The 18,894-nt window shown below is 36.2% G+C and overlaps 2 protein-coding genes across 10 annotated transcripts; one reads left to right on the plus strand and one right to left on the minus strand.

The window, feature by feature from the left end:
- The first annotated feature begins 1,027 nt into the window (after positions 1-1,027).
- On the plus strand, positions 1,028-4,980 carry LOC145801474 (uncharacterized). 6 transcript variants are annotated; one of them, XM_082893134.1, is made up of 4 exons: positions 1,028-1,313; positions 1,744-1,790; positions 2,980-3,916; positions 4,195-4,980. In XM_082893134.1, the coding sequence occupies exons 3-4, from the start codon at positions 2,993-2,995 to the stop codon at positions 4,654-4,656; spliced, it is 1,386 nt and encodes a 461-aa protein (XP_082749260.1). In that variant the 5' UTR covers positions 1,028-1,313; positions 1,744-1,790; positions 2,980-2,992; the 3' UTR covers positions 4,657-4,980. The 6 variants fall into 6 exon arrangements, with proteins under 6 accessions (XP_082749260.1, XP_082749261.1, XP_082749264.1 ...); XM_082893135.1 differs by having other exon boundaries at positions 1,763-1,790; XM_082893138.1 differs by having other exon boundaries at positions 1,056-1,313; positions 1,744-1,795.
- Positions 4,981-5,187: 207 nt separating this feature from the next.
- LOC114303227 (eukaryotic translation initiation factor 3 subunit C) lies at positions 5,188-18,769 on the minus strand. Of its 4 annotated transcripts, XM_082893130.1 has the most exons (6): positions 18,608-18,686; positions 14,460-14,491; positions 14,273-14,321; positions 10,172-10,241; positions 8,223-10,040; positions 5,188-6,384 (listed from the first exon to the last, which is right to left on the minus strand). In XM_082893130.1, exons 4-6 carry the CDS (start codon positions 10,193-10,195, stop codon positions 5,368-5,370), a joined length of 2,859 nt encoding a protein of 952 aa, XP_082749256.1. In that variant the 5' UTR covers positions 10,196-10,241; positions 14,273-14,321; positions 14,460-14,491; positions 18,608-18,686; the 3' UTR covers positions 5,188-5,367. The 4 variants fall into 4 exon arrangements, with proteins under 4 accessions (XP_082749256.1, XP_082749258.1, XP_082749257.1 ...); XM_082893132.1 differs by lacking the exons at positions 14,273-14,321; positions 14,460-14,491 and adding an exon at positions 18,318-18,471 and having other exon boundaries at positions 18,608-18,768; XM_082893131.1 differs by lacking the exon at positions 14,460-14,491 and having other exon boundaries at positions 18,608-18,706.
- Between the last annotated feature and the right edge of the window lie 125 nt (positions 18,770-18,894).

Raw genomic sequence — 18,894 nt, forward strand, 5'->3', positions numbered from 1 at the left:
CGGGTTTGGGTCGTGACAGTTAGAAATAATTTTTAAAATTAAATATATTTGTTCATATTTATTTTTATTAAATTAGTTTCTATTTTTTTTTTAAATGAATTTTTTTTTGTAAACAACAAATCAAACATTGTTCAAAAAACTTAGGTAACGTTTGGTTTAGAACTCAAATCATAATTTGAATAAAAAAATTCAAAACTTATAACCAAATTATTTTCCAAACTCTTTACAGAACTCTATTTTTTTTTTTAAAAAAAAGAATCAATTTTTTTTCTTTAATTTTTTTTTATTTATTATTTATGTCAAAAAAATATTTTTTATTTTTGGAAGAAAAATATTTTTTATTTTTATTTTTGAAGAAAAACATATTTTGTTATTTTTTAAGTATTGGCCAAATAATTTGTTATAATTTAGATATATATAAGTGATTCAAAAAAATTTAAATTAGGTTGTTCAGTACTTTGAAAAATGGCATCAAGGACAATATCGTCCATCAAGATTGTGGAGAAGTAGTTTGGAAATACTCTCTGGATCCTGTAGGACGCTCTTAATCCTCAGCTAGTCACCTGAAAAGGAATGAACGCTCCGGTCGGGGGTACCGGAATTAGCACTCGGACGGATAAGTCAGTGTATATTCTATTGGCTGCTTGTGTCTTCAGTTAATCTTACTTGTTCTCACCGTAACGGTTCCAAACTGTTCTTCATCTTCCCTCTTCTCTCTCTCGATCTCTTGCCCCTCTATTTTCTCTATTTATCTTCCCTTTTCTCTCTATCCCTCTTCCCCCATTTTCAGCTTTTTTTTGTGTGTTTTTTCGAAAGAAACAGTTTGGAACCGTTACATAATGGTGTGTAACAGGCCGTTACGGTTGTTACGGCACCGTTATGACCGCTATGGCAGCCGCTACGGCCGACACACCTGTGAATCTCAATCACACTACAAAAGCGGCCATAACGGGTGGCGGTAACCGCCAAAACCATTACGTAACGGTTGCGACCGCTTTTTAAAACCTTGATTATAACAGTTTAATACATACATACATATTATTATTGTTATTATTATTATTATTATTATTATTATTTCTTCTGCATTTTCATAGCACCTTGTTCTCCTTCTCTCTCTCTCTCTCTCTCTAGTTTGTGATCTGATTATGTTTTAGATGATTTCAATGCAAAGTTTTGTTTGTCTCCATTTGCGAATTTGGGCAAATTGATACCCAATTGAAGCTTCTGAATTCAGATCCAAAACGTTTTGGCGGCAAGGACGCCATAGAAATTCAATTCTCTCTCTCTCTCTCTCTATCTCTCTCTCTCTCTAGGTAAGTGTATATATATATATATGCGTAAACACGTACAGATTTGTTTTTGTGGATGTGCTTATTTGCTTATTCTTAATGATTCTTAGTGAATTGAAATGAAAATTGACAAAATCTTATCCAGAGCTGTTATTGATTTCTACTATGTGGTTTCAGTTTGAAGTTTCAATTGTGAAATTGTAAATAATTATCAATCATTTAAGTTAAATTTCCATGTATGATTATGATTATGATAAGCGGTGCTTTTCTTCTTTATCTAAGAGAAAAGTTGATTATCTATTTGAAGTCAAACTGGGTAAACAATTGGCTTCATGGTTAATAATTGATTAACATTGTTTAATTTCCTTTATTAATTAAAATTTTTATTTTAAGAAATAATACAAACAAAATCTATTCATATCCTCACTTGTTTCTTTCTTTCTTTCTAACTCAGTTCTTGATCTCTTCCTCAGACTCATCCAACTGCTGCTACATCATCTGGTAAGGTACTCACTCCTGATGTATGAGAAGTTGATTTTGTGAGATGTATGTGAAGTTCATTTATTTATTTCTTAACTTATATATTTTTCTGAACATTTTTATAATTCTAAGTATGAGAAGTTGATTTTGTTTGTATTTGGTTTATTTGATGATTGGGAGTTTTTTGTATTCTCATATGTATATCAATTTTTTTTTTTCTTTCCCCAGTCTGATTGATGTTGAACCTGCGCAGATTTTAATTGTATAGAAAAAGTCCAGATTTTGAATTCCAGATTTTAATCACACTCCCAACCCACGGCCAACCCAGCAAATCGAAACAGCGTAGTAAACATAGCTTTTTTTTCTTTTTCTTTTTCTTTTTCTTTTTCTTTTTTGGTTTTTGGATAACTGGTAATCTTTGCTACAACTCAAGTTTGCTGGTTATCAATAGAGGTTTGAAGATTTTGTTTTCTATGAGCTCTAGGTAAGTTAAAATATTTTGTGCAAATGCATATATATTTCTTCTTGTTGAAGATTGTTGTTTTGGACACATTGCACAAGAACAGCTTTGCTGTCAGTAACTTTCCACCTTTATTTTCCCTTAAAATGTGCAGATCGTTACTTTGTTTTTCATTACAATATTCATGGTTCTCAAACAAACCGAAATGAGGAGATACGTTACTTTTGTTCTAATTCACTTGCACATACAATGCTCTGTTCCCATATCCGGATTTTAGGTAGTTGCCATGTCTTACTCCCCATGACCGTATCAGAATGCAAGACCACCGTCCTTCCCTTGCCATGCTCTACTGCTTTGAGATGTGCTTTCGTCCATCTTTTAGATCATGAGTTTCTGGATGACATAAAGTTACACCCTCCAAAGGAAACTTTTGGCACCAACCCATGAGTAGTCACAACAAGCAGCACATTAAACACAGGATAACTGTCAAGTAAACTTTGGAATTATGGTTACATAATTTTTCGAAATTTTAAGTGTTGTCTTTCAGAGATTTTCATAACAATCATATGTCTGTTGACAACTGAGTTCTTCACTTTTAGACCCGGAGGATTTCAAATTTCTGTGTGATGAAATATTTTCCCACTAAATCTAGAAATGTGTATTTTCTTCTTTATAATTTTTTCCCTCTGAAATTAATCATCTTCATATAATATCAAACCCTGATGCTTTGTGTTGTAAATATTTCTGTAGACGTCTTGAAGTAATGGATCTTCCTGCAACTGATGTTGAAATCAAACCTGAGAAGTTTGAAGAAGTCAAGGAGGCAGGTCCTTCGTACCACTGTGGTCTTTTTGATACAGAAATTGTTCATAAGATAGCACAAGAGTTCCTCCCCGGATTAGCCTCAGCCTGTGTAGACAACACAACAGGCGGTCTCTTCAAGAGCCCTGCTTCAGTGGCTGTTGAGATAAGAAAGGAAATGGTGGAATTTCTCACACTGAGAAGCGAAACATTTGTGGCAGAATCTGTAATCTTAGAAGGTGGTCCTGAAGCAGAAGTGTCAGACAACCCTTACGACATAATTTCTAATTTCGTTGATGATTTTGCGAGTTCAAAAAGGAACATATTTAGTCGGGTTTCAGGATGGCTACTAAGTGAAAGGAGAGAAGACAGAATAGATGATTTTGTACAAGAAATGGAGATAAATGGGTTTTGGTTCATCGAGAGGAGAGAAGTCATTGCACAAACTTTGCTCAAAAATGTTGACTTCAAGAATATATTTCACTGCAATATGAAATTCAACTCTGCGGAAGAGCTCTCTGGGCATAATCCACAGTGCGGTTTTAGGACTGTAGACTGCACAAATGAAGGGTGTAATGCCAGATTTTGTGCTGCTCATCTGGAGAATCACGACTCTATCTGCCCATTTAAGGTACTTCCATGTGAGCAAAAGTGCTCAGCTAGCATCATGAGGCGCGAAATGGACAAACATTGCATAACCATATGTCCAATGAAGCTCATGAACTGCCCCTTTTATCAAGTCGGTTGTCAATCTTCTGTTTCTCAGAGTACAATTGAACAACAACGTTTGGAGAATCTCCAATCTCATTTGCTCTATATTCTCCAAGTCGTTCACAAGGATGCTTCTCTGGATGATCTTAAAAAGCGAGTGGAACAACTGGAAGAGGTAAGTCTGAAGGGTGTTTGTATATGCTCCCAATTCTTAATTTTGAAACATAATCAGTGTCTGATGGAAGGAACGATCGGCATATTAATGTACAAAACTTTGACTGTAGAATTTACACAAACTGGTTATCTTGTTATTTATCTTTATTTTGTTACTATATTTTAATGTATTGTTTTATTGTCCTGCATTGGTATTTTTTATGTTACCATTTGTCAAAGTCCTAAATTCAGTTGTTAGGTAACATCTAATAAAGTGCATACTTCTTCGTTTTGTGACAGTTGGATTCGCCTGGACGATTAGCAGCAGCTCGGGATGTCAGGTCGTTGACCTTTGCTAGCAAGGATCTTGAAGCAAAGCTTGGCCCACTTGAAGTCAACATAAACGTCAAGGTCAGCGATTCTGAAGACCACATAGAATCACCAAATAAAAAAGAAGAGTCAGCACAGTCAGCTACCCAAGAAGAAGGGCGTGCGGAGTTGTCCATCGAACCACCCAACAAAAAAGAACACAATGAGTCACCCCCCCAAGAAGCAGAAGAACACAATGAGTCGCTCCCTAAAAAAGAAGAATGTGCCGAGTTACCCACCAAAGATTGCTCAGACTCACCACCTAAGAAAGATGAGTCACCCAAAAAAGAAGAGAAACCAGAGTCACCCAATGAAAAAAGCAGAGAGTCACCCACCAAAGCAGAAGACATCCCGGAGTCACTCACACTGAAAAAGGGTCAAACAGAGTATTGAAATTTGATGACACCCATAATTGAATTTCAATTATGGTAAGCTAGCAAACCATATCCATGAAATGGAGAGATCCTTCAATTACCAAAGAGTATCCATTTTTTCATTTTTCTATCTTTTTTCAGTGCAACTTGGCTAGCAATGTCTCATCAACAATTGTCTCATTCTATGAGTTTAGGTTGTCTCCTTTTTCTCCCCTTGGTTCCCCAACACCCACCCCCCCCCCCCCCTCTTTTTTCGTTTCTGTCTGTCCATTTTTATTTGTTCATGTAATGAACACAAATTTTGCTTGCACTGGAATTGATTTTACGTGTTTGTTCTTTCCAACTGGGCCTTTATTGTTAGCCTTCTATATCCAAATTCCATTTCCAAAGCTCAATCCAACTGGGTGATCCTGATTCCTGATCCAGATTTTTTTCTTTCTTTCTTATAATATATGCTGCCATAGAACTAGGGAAAACACTCATTTTCAACCTTATGTTTTGTTACTCATGTGACTTGTAAGAGTGTGGTCATGTCAATGAAGAGATAAACAATCACAAAATTGACTTTTTTTTGAAGAATTCAAGCTCCATTTAGAACACTTTCAATTAAAAAGATAAACAATTAACTACCAAAACAGCAATAGACAAATTTCTGGTTCACCTGCCAAAATGTTTTCGAAAAGCAATCAAACAAATAGGTGCTTATTCTCTGCTTCTCTCTCTCTCTCGCTTAAGAACGAACACCCCTGTTCAGACTAACCATGCGCGTAGTACCATCCATCTGCGATCCCCTTGTAGAACCACTCTGATACGTTCTCCCAGGTCCACCATATGCAGTGTCTTGATATCGTGTGCTCTGATACCCCGTAGAATATCCACCTGTTCCTCTCTGGACACGGTCCCTCATATAGCCTCCTCCGGAAGTTTGTCCTCTAGCCATTGATCTCCCACCACCAGCGTTATACCCAGATCGCCCACCGCTACTGCCTTGCCTTCCCTGCGAGTAAGACGAGTTGTCTTGCCACTTGGCACCACCAGAAGACACCACAGCAGCAGCATAGTCCTGACCGTCCCTCCTCCTCACGGGCAGGCTGTCCAATCCGCCACCACCAGTCCTTGCCTCTATTGCCCTCTCGTTACTTTCCGCAAGGATAGACAGCTTCTCTGTCAGCTGGAATGCCAGAGCCTGCAACCTCGTGTGCTCAACATCATGGAAAACCATGCATCGGGTTGGTTGGTCCCAACTCGCATGGAGCTCCTCAGTTATCATCATTTTGCTCACAATGCTGTGGGTCTGGGCATCTGAAAGATCAAACATCTTTGCAAGCTGGTCCAAGCTCAAAGACTCATAAGCCGACGAGTATGTGAAAAGGTAGGTCCTCAGGGCTTCTTCCTTAATCCGGGCCCTAAGCATCTCGAGAACATTCTCATGGTTCCTGAGGAGCTTCCAGGCATCGAGGGACTTAATGATATCAAATGCATTCTGGAAATCTCCCTTGGTAAGAGCTCTAGTGGCGGCCATCACATGGTCTCTCACATTTTCAGGTGGGCCAGTGAATGTTTGCCTCTCGCTCATCTCAAGCAATCGCCGGAAGGTCTTGCTTATGACTTTGCGCTTGGCATCATGACTATTGGCTGCCATGTTGGGGACCTCTAGCAGCATGGCACATATCAAATGGACAGCCTCCAGAAGCTCTAGATTTATGTGCATGTGGTATGGCATCTGCCGTCTCCTTTCCAACCGTTCCTGACAAGATTCAATCATCATACAAAAGTAAGTCCAAAGATTGTGACACATAATATACAAGCTCTAGTAAGCTGAAATCAAATACAAGTATCTAATAGAATTAAATTAACAAAATTCCAAATATATATATAAGATAAACAAACAAAGCCAAAGGGGTTAAAAGTTAAAAGGTCATCTAAGCAAAGGGGTTAGAAAAACACTTGTAAGAACTAACAAATAGCTTCAACACAGTTATTAGTGTCTTGAGGCACACGACTATAAATATGATTCAATAAATTTTACAGGCAGATCAACATGTAACACAGATATACATCCAATGTTAAATCTCCTCTATAAACACTTAAAAATTACTTGAAACATACAAATTTTGAAAGTTTTGGCATTTTAAAAAAAAAGTTAATTCCAAACATAATTTCACTAAAAAAAGTGGGTCTGTCATGTGGTACCAGATGAACAAATAAAGCCAAACCTTCCCATTGAGCAAAGTAGTTAGAAAGGTCATTCAATGTATCAATGGAAGTAAATACAGTATCATGCAACATGTCTATGCAACAACGGAACTTTTATCTTCTCAAAACAGATGAAATGCAATGAGTTCTCAAAACAAATTGAAAGCCAATGAATGCATTAACCCTCAGTTTATATGAATTTTCCTGCAGGCACAAGCATGCTATCTGTTGGAAAGAAGGTAATTTTTACTCATTATCAAAGGTGAACACATAACTCGAGGCGTTTTACCCCTCATGAAGCGAGGTGTAAGCCTTAAGGCGTTGAGGCAAAGCATTTTAAATTTTAATATTTAGTAAATAAATTAAATATTTCAAAATAGTGAAAAAACAAATAAAAATTAAACATAAAGGTATAAATACTTTTCTCTTTTAAGGCACCGAACATTTCACTACAGAAAATAAAGCTTGCCTTCATTGAAAGTGAAATTGATATTGTTAGCTTTAGTGATTGAGCTTCTCACTTGAGCACCAACTTTGTATTTTTTGTTCATTGTTCATTTACTTAATTTTTTCTATAGAATATAGTCACAAAAGGGTTTTTTTATTTTTGGCATTTTGATGTTTAAACTATATACTAGACTAAGTTTGACAAGAGTCTAAGGCAAACTATTCATATGCATACATTTTTTTTTTTGGGTGAATAATTCATATGCATACTTGTCATAGGCTTATGCACAAAAGGCATACAAGGCGCACATAAGGTGCATGCCTCAGGTTGTGATGAACAAGCTTTTAGGGAGTATAGCCTAAAAATCAAAACCTTGATGCGTTTTACCTTAGCCTTGAGGCGAGAGGAGCCTCAGTAAAGCCTTTGAAAACTTTGCTCATTATTTTCACCTTTCTTCCAGGAATTAAAATGTATCTATAAATGGCACAGAACATACAATTGAATACAAGACAGCTAATTTGACCACTACAGTATAAACTGAACAGTGACTACATTCTAAAAGGGCCAATTCCAATCAAAACCAAGCCACTCCTTTCCCCAAGTTAAAAGTTCAAAGAACTTGACCATTGATTCAGAACGATCAAAGTTTCATATACGATGCACGGAGAATAATTAAATTGATTTGAGAAAGCATGTGACAATTCAAAATAAGAATGAAAGTGCATGTTTTTTAGTACAAACAAATTGTGATTACTGATGCAAGATTATGGATCATATATTAGGAACCAAAAAAAAAACCTAATAAGAAGCATCTGTTAAGCACAACTAGCAAAAAATCAGTCATCCACTTAATCAAGCAGGAAATGTTCCAACTCAAAGAGAAGACATGTTTGCCAAGCTTGAAACTATAAGCGCAATCAACATCAAACAAAAATCAATACCTGTTCAGGAGTCTTCTCATGATATCGGCTTTGGGAGACACCCTGTGCAAGTAACTCCTTCACCCTGCCACCTGAATATAGTTCAGAAAGACAACCATGTCCTTCGGCAATTAGACCCACCCTAAACGCACATAGACCAAGCTGAGCCATAGCCCTGTTAAAAAGTATCTGGGTGGAAATGTCCATGTGCTGAATACTATCCTGCAAGTGACTCATTAGCAACAAGTCACGTGAGGTTGAAAATTCATCTAATATGGCATGGTGGTATATGTCACAAAGCATTGCCCGAGCCTTAGTCCGCTCATCCCCATACTTGTAAATGAGGGAAACTAAGATATCCATCAATGCCCTGCTGTTCTCTGGAAAGGTGGGTTTACGAGGCACGAGCTCAGGAGTAACGACAAAGGCAGGCGGGCCCCTACTTTCTTCGACCACTTTGGGTGCATCCCCTGCTTCTGTTTCTCCATTCTCTCCAGCTTCTGTCAGCTCAGCCAACTTCCTCATAGCATCATATACTTCTTGTGGCTTATAATAAACGAGTTCAACCCGTTTTAGTGCTACCTTTGCAGCAGCCTTGTAATCTCCAACCCGCTCTAGATATTCCTGGACATTCTGCGCAAGAACCAAGAAAATAGGTTCATCTCTCAGCCTCTCAACATATTCACGAGTATGAGGATCAATGCACTGCAAGCTCTTAAAGAACTCAACATCTATCCTCTCAAGGAAGGCCACCAAGTTTCCCCAAACACGAATCGTCCCCTGGAAGTCTGTTCCTTTTCGAGTTTCATCCTCTTCAGGCTCCACCACGTCATCAACCACAATGTTAGGATGCTGGACAAGGATATCAAGTATAGCAAGCATATTCTGCACACACTTCTTCCATACATTTATTGGCATGTGTCCACTGAGACTTGGATTGACATCAAATTGTGCAGAAACAACACTGAAAAGTATCTCAAGCTTCTGAGCAGGCGTCTTAGCCACCCTGGTCAGGAAGGTGAGCTGTTCAACCAGCTCAACCCTTCCCGTTCCCTTCCTGCCACGAGCAGCCACAATCTCTTTGAACTTTTTGTTAACTATATCCCATGTGATCTCACTAGGGTCCTTCATGAACTGCTTGTCCATTATCTTATCTTTCCTGCTCATCATCTTCTCCCAGACCCCACCACCCTCAGCTGTGCCATCCCTACCCCCTTCATCGTCATCCTCATCTCCCGAATCTGACCCCCCCATGGCAATCCTCGATGGATCCTCCTCAAACTCTAAATCCTCGTCCTCATCATCTTCACTCCGGTGATCAGCATCCCCGTCATCCTCACTCTCGGGATTCTCCCTGCACTTGGTAATCAAATCTTCATACTGCTTGTTGTTCTTCTTCAGTTTTTGTTTCATTGAATTCAAGGCCTTAGCATTGCTACTACTCATCTTTTTCTTGGCTTCCTTATTGGCTAAAGCCTGATTCAAGAAGTCCTCCAACATAACAAGAGCTTTGATGTATAGATTTGGGACCTTTTCAAACTCAGTAACGCGCATGACCTTCTCAAGCTGTTTATTAATCTTGTCAAAGCTCTCTTGCAAACTGACCCAATCGTTGATCTTCATGGCATTCTTCATCTGATCAATGGTAGCAGACATCTCCTCAGATCGTTTATATTTGGCAGATCGGACAACGCGTTTCTGCCCATCCGAGTCATCACTATCACTAGCATTTTCCTTAAGATATCTGCTTCCAGCAGCTGCAGTGGCAGACTCACCAGCTCCGCCAGCAGTGATGCCCTCATCATAATCACTCTCCTCGTCATCACTGTCACTATCACCCTATCATAGACAAAAAATAAAAATAATCTGTTTAAATGAACAAGTCACCAATAAACATATGCATGATACATGTAAATTTTAACTGGAACACAAAATAAAACACTCAAAATTTGGTGGCATATATCACGAACCTGAGTCCAAAACCTTGATGCCATTTTTCTTGTGCGAATTTCAATCCAATAAATCAGAAATCACAATAACCTACAGAAGACAAAGAGAAAGAAAGAGAATCCATCGTCAAACTCAAAAGCAGAACTGTTTTTGCCCCAGATTGCATCATGATACATCAAAAAAACTAAACCCACAACAAAATGAACAGAAAAAATAGACAATCCTCAAATACTCAAAACTGCTGAACTAAAACAGATTTCAAAAACCCTAAAATCCTTTGAATATTTATGTATATGCATATATATCAGAAAGAAGTCAAGAAATCAAATCTAACACAGTGAATTTACCACAAATCAAATAAAAGTTAAAACTCCACAACTGCCACATTTGTTCACGTATCTCATGGACAGATGACAAATTTTCCAACTACAGGCATGGGGCAATTTGAGCCATAAATTAGACTTTTTGATAACATAGCGAAATCCCGTTACATAAATTACATCATCCAATTTAAACTTAAATTTGAGAAAAAAAAATCATACCCTAAAGAATAATATTGCAACATTCAATCTTCTACAAGTCTTGACTTCATAATATTGGAAACAAAATTTCCATTAAACATATATATTTTCCAAATTTGTTATATTTAGTGATTTTTTTTTTTTTTGGTATGAAATATACATATATTAATCTTTTAAGACTATCTATACTAGAAGATCTTGAACAATTAAAAAATAAATAAAGATCAAACTAGAAAAAAGCTCCCTAAAAAAAAAACTAAGAAAATTGATATATTCTTTTTGTGATTTTTTTTGGGTCCACATTTAGTATATATTTAAAAAATTTACAAACTTTTAATGTAATAAGGCGTAAAAAGTAATAAAAAATATTTTAAAAAAATGATCAAAAAAATAAAAAAATTGTTAAGAAAAATTTCCCCAAACCCTTATTTTATTTATTTTTGGGGTAGTTTAGAGACTTGCTCAATTTTATTATTTTTGATTTTTTGAATAGCTCGGGAGAAGGGGAAGAAGGGCAAACCCAAAACTTAACCCAATCTGTCTGGGTTTTGCACAGCCCAAAACTTCATATTAAGCATTTGTTTGGCAATGAATTTTTTAGTTAACTTTTTAATCTTTTTAATTTTTTTAGTCTAAGATTTTTTTATTCGTTTAGTAATTTTGATTGGCTTTTTAAATTTATTTTTTTTTTATCTTTTTATAATTTTATAATTTTTTATTTATCATTTTGTGATTATTTAGCCAAAAATGATAACCACAGACCAAACAGGGCCCAAATGCTCTAGTTTTTGCTTTTGTGAGGTTCAGAATTTCACAACTCGCCCAATATTTTTGCCCAACAAAACCCTAATCTCTCAACATCTGCGCAGCCTCTCTTCTCTTCTCATCTTACTCTCTCTCGTTCTTCCATCTCTCTCTGTGTGGCGCAACCAGATCGAATCGATTTTGCCCAAACCAAACCCTAATCTCTCAACGTCTGCACAGTGCGCAGCCTATCTCTTGGGTAAAATTAGCCGTGTAAGTTTGAATCGATCTGTAGCTCCTTTTTTGGGTTGAGACATGCTCTTGGGTATTCTTGTATTTGAAGGGAATATTGTTTCATGATACAAAAAGAAATTTTATTAAATCAATCCTGCAACCAGAGAAATTGAAGAATACCTTTTGTTTTTTTCGCAATTTAATGTTGTTGTTATGTACCCATTGATCAAATACGTATAGCCTTTTCCCTAGTGTCTATTTTCATGTTTTTTTTTTTTTAAATACTATTTTGTGTGTTTAAACAGGAGCTTATGATGTCCTGTACTAGGTTTGCTTTGTGTTTCTGAATTTGTGTTGCTCAAACTATGGTTTATGTTTTGTAATAAATAAATGTGTGGTTTTGCTTCTATAAGTTTCATGATTAGTTTCGTTTTTAGTGCTCTGTGAAGTTTGATTCCATCCCTAATTAAGAATCTGTTTCTGTTTTGGAATTACTTTTATTGAAGTTTGACAACAATAGTTGTTGTGTATGCGATCTAATGTGCACACCTCCACACACAATCAAAACTTTAAAACCCTATTTGATCAAACAGACCCACCCTCATCCGATCATTCATTCGTTCCTCTCACACACACTAGAACGGCCGCCTCTCTCTCTCTCTCTCTCTAACTCATTTCTTCGATCTACCGCCGTCTGCCACCAAGGTACTCTCTCTCAGATCTCCCTTCTCCCTCACGGAAAAAAAAAACCCTATTTTGTGTTTTTTTTTTCTAACGATTTGCTTTTCTTGTATGTATAGACTGCATTTTCGCCCCATTTCCCCCCAATATTTTTTCTTTCTTGAATTGGTGTATGATTTTGTGAGATTATTTGTATAAAGTTCAGTTCTTATTGTTCAACTGATAATTTTTATATTTATATGTTTTGTCATTCGTTTACCGTCAGATTTTTTTCTTTGATACTCTAAACCTAAGAGTCCCCCCCCTCTCTCTCTCTCTCTCTCTGTACATCACAATGTTCCACTCAATTAAACACGACTCAATTTTTCGACCAATGTTTCTCCTTTGTGATCCTCAACTTGTTGAAAATTTATGATTCATTTTTGAAGTTTCCAGTTATCATCAATGAAATGAGCAGTCAAACACATGTAACACAAATTCTGAATAGATGTCCAAGTGTCCGTAGTAAAGCAAATTCTACGACCCTTCATGGCCTTCTTTAACTTATCCCTTTCATTCTTGAATATGTTGAGCACTTCTCTAGATATGGTTTGACGAGAGGGAATTGGTGTGAATTTGGGTTGCATGACATTACAAAATCTTCTAAACCCAACACCCTCCACAAATCTAAATGGTAACTCATCAATGACAACCATCTCCGCAAGAGCCCTTTTACAAGTATCAAAATTAAAAATTGTTGCTACAACCTCAACACCCTCTTCATTTTGTTTCGGTTTAAGATTTAATGTTTGTTGACCATCTGTATCCGTATTTGGATATTCTTTACAATTGGGTGTATGACTCCTCAAATTGCTAATCCCATGAAGTCTAGAGTCAGCCATATACTCTTTCTTACAATATTTACATACGGCTCTACGCTTCCCATCGGTCCCTACAACCTTGTCAAAATGATCCCAAACTGTGGATGGTGCTCTCCCCCCTCCACCCTCACTCTTTCTCTTTGGGGGTCTAGGAGGCTTAGGTTCAGGTTCATGTTCGAGTTCGACTAAGAGGGGATTCATTTGAGAATTAGAGGATTCCGGAGGTACAAGATTGATTGCGGGAGATTGAATACTATCCTCCATTTAAACTGGATTACAAAAACAGTCAAGGATTCAATTTTAATTCAATCAAACAGATTAATTCAACAGATTTAATCAAAAATTCCCTAAACAAACACAAACACAAACACAAAGATAGTATTCAAGAAGACTGGATTAACTCTTCTTCATTGCAGTACTGTGCTATAAAATCCAGAAATACCACAAATAACAAAATCAAAACACAGATACAAGAACCATAGAATTCAAAATGCAAGATCGAAGGTAAGGATAAAGGGATCGAAATAGCTACAACCCAGAACAAGTCCCATTTCCACAAAACTATAATGGCATTGCCCATCATGGGTATGTCTATAAAATCACCAAAGACGATGAAAACTAGAAACAATAAATAAAAAACAGATCTGATAGATGAGAACTTGAAACTGAAAATACAAATACAAGGGTGGCAAGATCCAAACAAATAACCATCAACCGACCTATATTCAAAATCATAAATTTCAAAATAAAATTGCTCCAAATGTACCCCAATTCCGGAAATCTAAAATTTCAACAACAAAGTCAAAAAAAGTTTTGGGATTTCAAAGATCTAATCTTAAACGAAAGAAAAACAAAACAAAATGAAAACTGATCCACAATATTAATTCAATCCACCACAAAATTTGTATGTACGACAAATCAACACAGACAGATTTAAATCAACACAGACAGATCTATACAAATTCAACACAGACAGATTTAAATCAAAAAATCAGTTGCTTAAATCCAAAATTATACATTCCAAACAAACAAACACAGACAGAGATCGGGGCGAGAGAGAGAGAGAGAGAGAGAGGCTTACCTGTGAGAGAGAGCCGATCGGTGTGGATGCAAAACCAGAGAGTAAGAGACTGAGATGAGAGAGTAAGGGAGATGAGATAGTGAGGGACACAGATCAGAGTCAGAGAGAGACAGATCTCATATGTTCGAAAAAAAACCAAAGATCGGGGAGAAAGAAACATAGACAGAGATCAGAGAGAGGGCTTTACCTGTGTGCGATGAGGTCGATCGATCGGTCGATCTTGTGAGAGAGAGATTCGATCGTTGAGTGAGTGCACAGATGAAAATCGCGAGTGAGAGTGAGAGAGAGACCGAGAGGAAGAGAGGAGATAGATAGATACAGTTCTGATGATGAGTGATGAGTGAGTGGGTTTGATTAGGTTAGGGTTTTTTATGTTTTGGACGATCAGATTTAAAGGGGCAAAAAAGAGGTAATTTTGAACGGTCAGATTAGATTAAAAAAAAAAAAAAAAGTGTTTTATGCGGGCGGGTTGGGCGGGTGCGGGTCAAACCCACAACCCGCCCGCAACCCGAAATTTACATAAAATCCAAACCGCACCCTACCCTAATGTGTTTGCGAAACCGCCCATACATGCGCGGTTCGGATCGGGCGGAAGCGTAGAGCCGTATGTAAATATTGTAAGAAAGAGTATATGGCTGACTCTAGACTTCATGGGACTAGCAATTTGAGGAGTCATACACCCAATTGTAAAGAATATCCAAATACGGATACAGATGGTCAACAAACATTAAATCTTAAACCGAAACAAAATGAAGAGGGTGTTGAGGTTGTAGCAACAATTTTTAATTTTGATACTTGTAAAAGGGCTCTTGCGGAGATGGTTGTCATTAATGAGTTACCATTTAGATTTGTGGAGGGTGTTGGGTTTAGAAGATTTTGTAATGTCATGCAACCCAAATTCACACCAATTCCCTCTCGTCAAACCATATCTAGAGAAGTGCTCAACATATTCAAGAATGAAAGGGATAAGTTAAAGAAGGCCATGAAGGGTCGTAGAATTTGCTTTACTACGGACACTTGGACATCTATTCAGAATTTGTTTTACATGTGTTTGACTGCTCATTTCATTGATGATAACTGGAAACTTCAAAAAAGAATCATAAATTTTCAACAAGTTGAGGATCACAAAGGAGAAACATTGGGTCGAAAAATTGAGTCGTGTTTAATTGAGTGGAACATTGATAGCATATTCACCTTAACAGTTGATAATGCTAGTTCAAATAATCTTACCATTCAATATTTGAAAACGATAACCAAAGATTGGAAGGGGACTATTTTGCAACATGAGTTTATTCATATGCGTTGTTGTGCACATATTCTTAATCTCGTTGTGAGTGATGGGTTGAAAAAAATGGATGATTCTATTGCCAACATTAGACTTGCGGTGAGATATGTGAGGTCTTCTCCTCATAGGCATGATGTTTTTAAGAAGTGTGCGGCCACACTCAAACTTGATTCAAAAGCTCTTGTATGCCTAGATGTACCAACTAGGTGGAACTCTACCTATTTGATGTTAGAGGCCGCCGAAAAGTATGAGAAGGCTTTTAACCGATTGAAGTTAGTGGATTCTAACTTTGAACCTTATTTTAAGGATGTTGATGGTGGCATAAGAAGAAGTCCGAATGAGTTGGATTGGAAAAAGTGTAGAATTTTTTTGAGGTTTTTAAAATTATTTTATGTTGTAACCAAAAAATTTTCGGGGTCCCTCTTTGTTACTTCCAATGCTTTTTACAAAGAGATGTTTGTTATTGAAAGCAAAATTAACCAATTAATTTTGGAGGAGGATGATACTTTGAGCACAATGGCAAAGACTATGAAGCTAAAGTTTAGCAAGTATTGGGGGGATGGAAGCAAAATCAATTTGTTGTTGTATGTTGCGGTGGTTCTTGATCCTACCAAAAAAATGACATACTTGGAGTTTTGTTTTTCCAATTTGTTTCTTGGAGATAATAGGAAGGTGGAAGAGATGGTAGACAAGGTTAAGAGTTGCTTGAGTCGTTTGTATAGCCATTATGTCACACTTTATCCTTCAAATGAGAAATTTCCAAGTGTGAGTGACGTTGTGAATATGGTGGAAGATGATGATGATGATGATGATGATGATGATCCCTATTCTTTAGTTGACTCCCAATTTAATTCCTATTTGGAGGGGCGATGCACTAGTAGATCTAAGTCGGAATTGGAACAATATTTATCCGAGGTTGAACATTTTGCAAAGAATCAAACATTTGAGATTTTGGATTATTGGAAGTTGAATGCAACCAAATATAGGGTGTTATCACAACTTGCTCGGGATGTGTTGGCCATGCCTATTTCTACCGTTGCATCGGAGTCGGCTTTTAGTACGGGAGGACGTATTCTTGACCCATTTCGTAGTTCACTCTCGCCTTCTATGGTTGAAGCTCTTGTATGTACTCAAAATTGGCTTCGAAGCAACCTTCCAATTTCTCTTCGAAAGGCGATGGATGATGTGGAAGAATTTGAGCAATATGACTCGGGTAAATGAGAATTTATTTATCTTTATTTTAATTTGTATTATTATTCATTTTCTAATGTAAGTTTTATTAATCTTCTCTTCTTGACTTCAAATTAGGTACTTTTGAGTTAAGCTCATCTTCAACTTCAACCTATAATGTTGATGCTATAATTGATGTCTAATATCCATTTACTCATTGGTAATTTTTTCATATCAACACATTTTCTTACTATATTGAGATGCAATATATAGACATTTGTTTATTTTTTCATTTCTTACTATCTATAATTGAAGATTAAAGTTTATATTTTTTCAATTTGTTTGTGTAGGGTTCATCAACCAAATGCATGGAATTAAAATTGGAATTTGCGAAAGTTGAATTGGATGTGATTCATGAAGATGAAGTTTGATATCTTAGAAGTGTTTTAATTTTATTTCATGGGTTTGTATTGAATGAAGTTTAAGTTTGACAACAATTTTTTTTTTTAATTGCGTTTTGGTTTTGGATGAATGTAACTTAATGATTTTTTTTTTTTTTTTTTGCATTTTGGATGAATGTAAGTTAATGAAGAATTACTCTTCTTTTTTTTTTTTTTTTTTGGAGGTTAGGAATAATGAATGTTGAATTTTTAATGTAAGATTGGAATGATGAATGTTGAATTTTTAATGTAAGATTTTCTTATTTGGATTATGAATGATGAATGTGGATAAGATGAATGTAAGTTAATGATAGAATGTAGATTTTGAATGATTTGTTTAGGTTACGAATTGAATTTGTTGTGTTTTTTTATTTTATAAGTTTTAGTTTATTAATTATTAATGGTGGAGCATTTTAGAAAATATGAGAAAAAAGGTTTAAAAAAAAAATGACAAAATGGGGAAAAAAAAAGGTTTAAAAATAATTTTTTGAAAAAAAAGTTCAATCCGCAAACCGCCCGCACAACCGCGAACCCTATCCGCACAAACCGCAAACCGCATTACGGGCGGTTGCGGGTTGATTTTTTCACAAACCGCATAGATGCGGGCGGGTCCAAACCGAACCGCAAACCGTCCTAAACCGAACCGCGGACACCCCTAATACACACTCACAAGATTTTGCACTCTTCTTTTTCCAAATCTTGTCATTTAGCATGTGTAAAAATTTGTGTTATGCGTAAATTTTTATGTTAAAGACAAATATAAACTAGTAATCCTATACAAACTAACAAATCTTACAATATGTTTCTTACAAAAACTTGGTAGAACTAAGCTACTTTAAAAGACAAGAATGAAATAGATTCAGTACTACCACCTTCAACTATTTTCTTTAATTTTTTTTTTCTCCACAGAAAGCAAACACAAACAACAGATCTATAGCTGTATCATAAAAACGGAAAATCAAATAATCAGATGAACCAAAAAAAAAAAATCAAAGGGGAAAGAATTGAAGACATGATGGATAACTTAAAATCCGTAAGATGGGTTTTCTAAGAATATAGATGCATCAATCAAGAAACGGGGTGGGACAATACTTCACAAAATAAATCATTTTTAAGATAAATATACAAAGTGGGATTTGAATTTACATACACTTAGTAGAACTAGGCTTCTTTAAAAGACAATAAAAACAATCTAAATCCTGAAGATGAATACATGGTCACAAATGTGTTCAGTTCTTCCACCTTCAACTATTTTCTTTCCTTTCTCTCTCAAAAATCCCAGAAACCAAACACAAACAACAGACCTAGAAAGTCAGATAACATTAAATAAAAAAAAACAAAAAAAAAACAGAGAATTGATCACATAATGGATTACAAAAACCCTAAAATAGCTTCTAACAATCTTCAAATGACATTCATGAATAACAGTTGAGGAGAAACCTGTGCCGGGGAGAAAGAGGTGCGGCTGGAGAGACTTGGCGCAGGCTTGTAGTTTAGTTGGCGCTCGAATAGGGAGGCGAGAAACCCTAATGCGTTTTTAAGGGCCAAGTTAGTGGTGAAATAACATTTTTGCCCATCTTAAAATATACGTCACCACCCCCAAAAATTCTAATTTTTTTTTCGTATTTTTTTTATTTTAAAAAATTTTAAGTTATTTTTAAAAAAATTTAGGCACACTTAGCATAAATACACTTAAAAAATAAAAAATATATCTTTAAAAAATTTAC

Source organism: Camellia sinensis, chromosome 10 (assembly GCF_055761805.1).
Source record: "Camellia sinensis isolate YWXY chromosome 10, ASM5576180v1, whole genome shotgun sequence".
Taxonomy (NCBI): Eukaryota; Viridiplantae; Streptophyta; class Magnoliopsida; order Ericales; family Theaceae; genus Camellia; species Camellia sinensis.

What these genes read in the sequence shown, in the direction of transcription:
- LOC145801474 (XM_082893134.1), top strand. Translation starts at nt 2,993, where the DNA reads ATGGATCTTCCTGCAACTGATGTTGAAATCAAACCTGAGAAGTTTGAA. An exon ending in GAGTGGAACAACTGGAAGAG is followed by an intron (nt 3,917 to 4,194) that starts GTAAGTCTGAAG and finishes GTTTTGTGACAG; the next exon opens with TTGGATTCGCCTGGACGATT.
- LOC114303227 (XM_082893129.1), bottom strand. Translation starts at nt 10,195, where the DNA reads ATGGCATCAAGGTTTTGGACTCAG. An exon ending in CATCAAGGTTTTGGACTCAG is followed by an intron (nt 10,041 to 10,171) that starts GTTCGTGATATA and finishes TGTCTATGATAG; the next exon opens with GGTGATAGTGACAGTGATGA. An exon ending in ATGAGAAGACTCCTGAACAG is followed by an intron (nt 6,385 to 8,222) that starts GTATTGATTTTT and finishes GAATCTTGTCAG; the next exon opens with GAACGGTTGGAAAGGAGACG.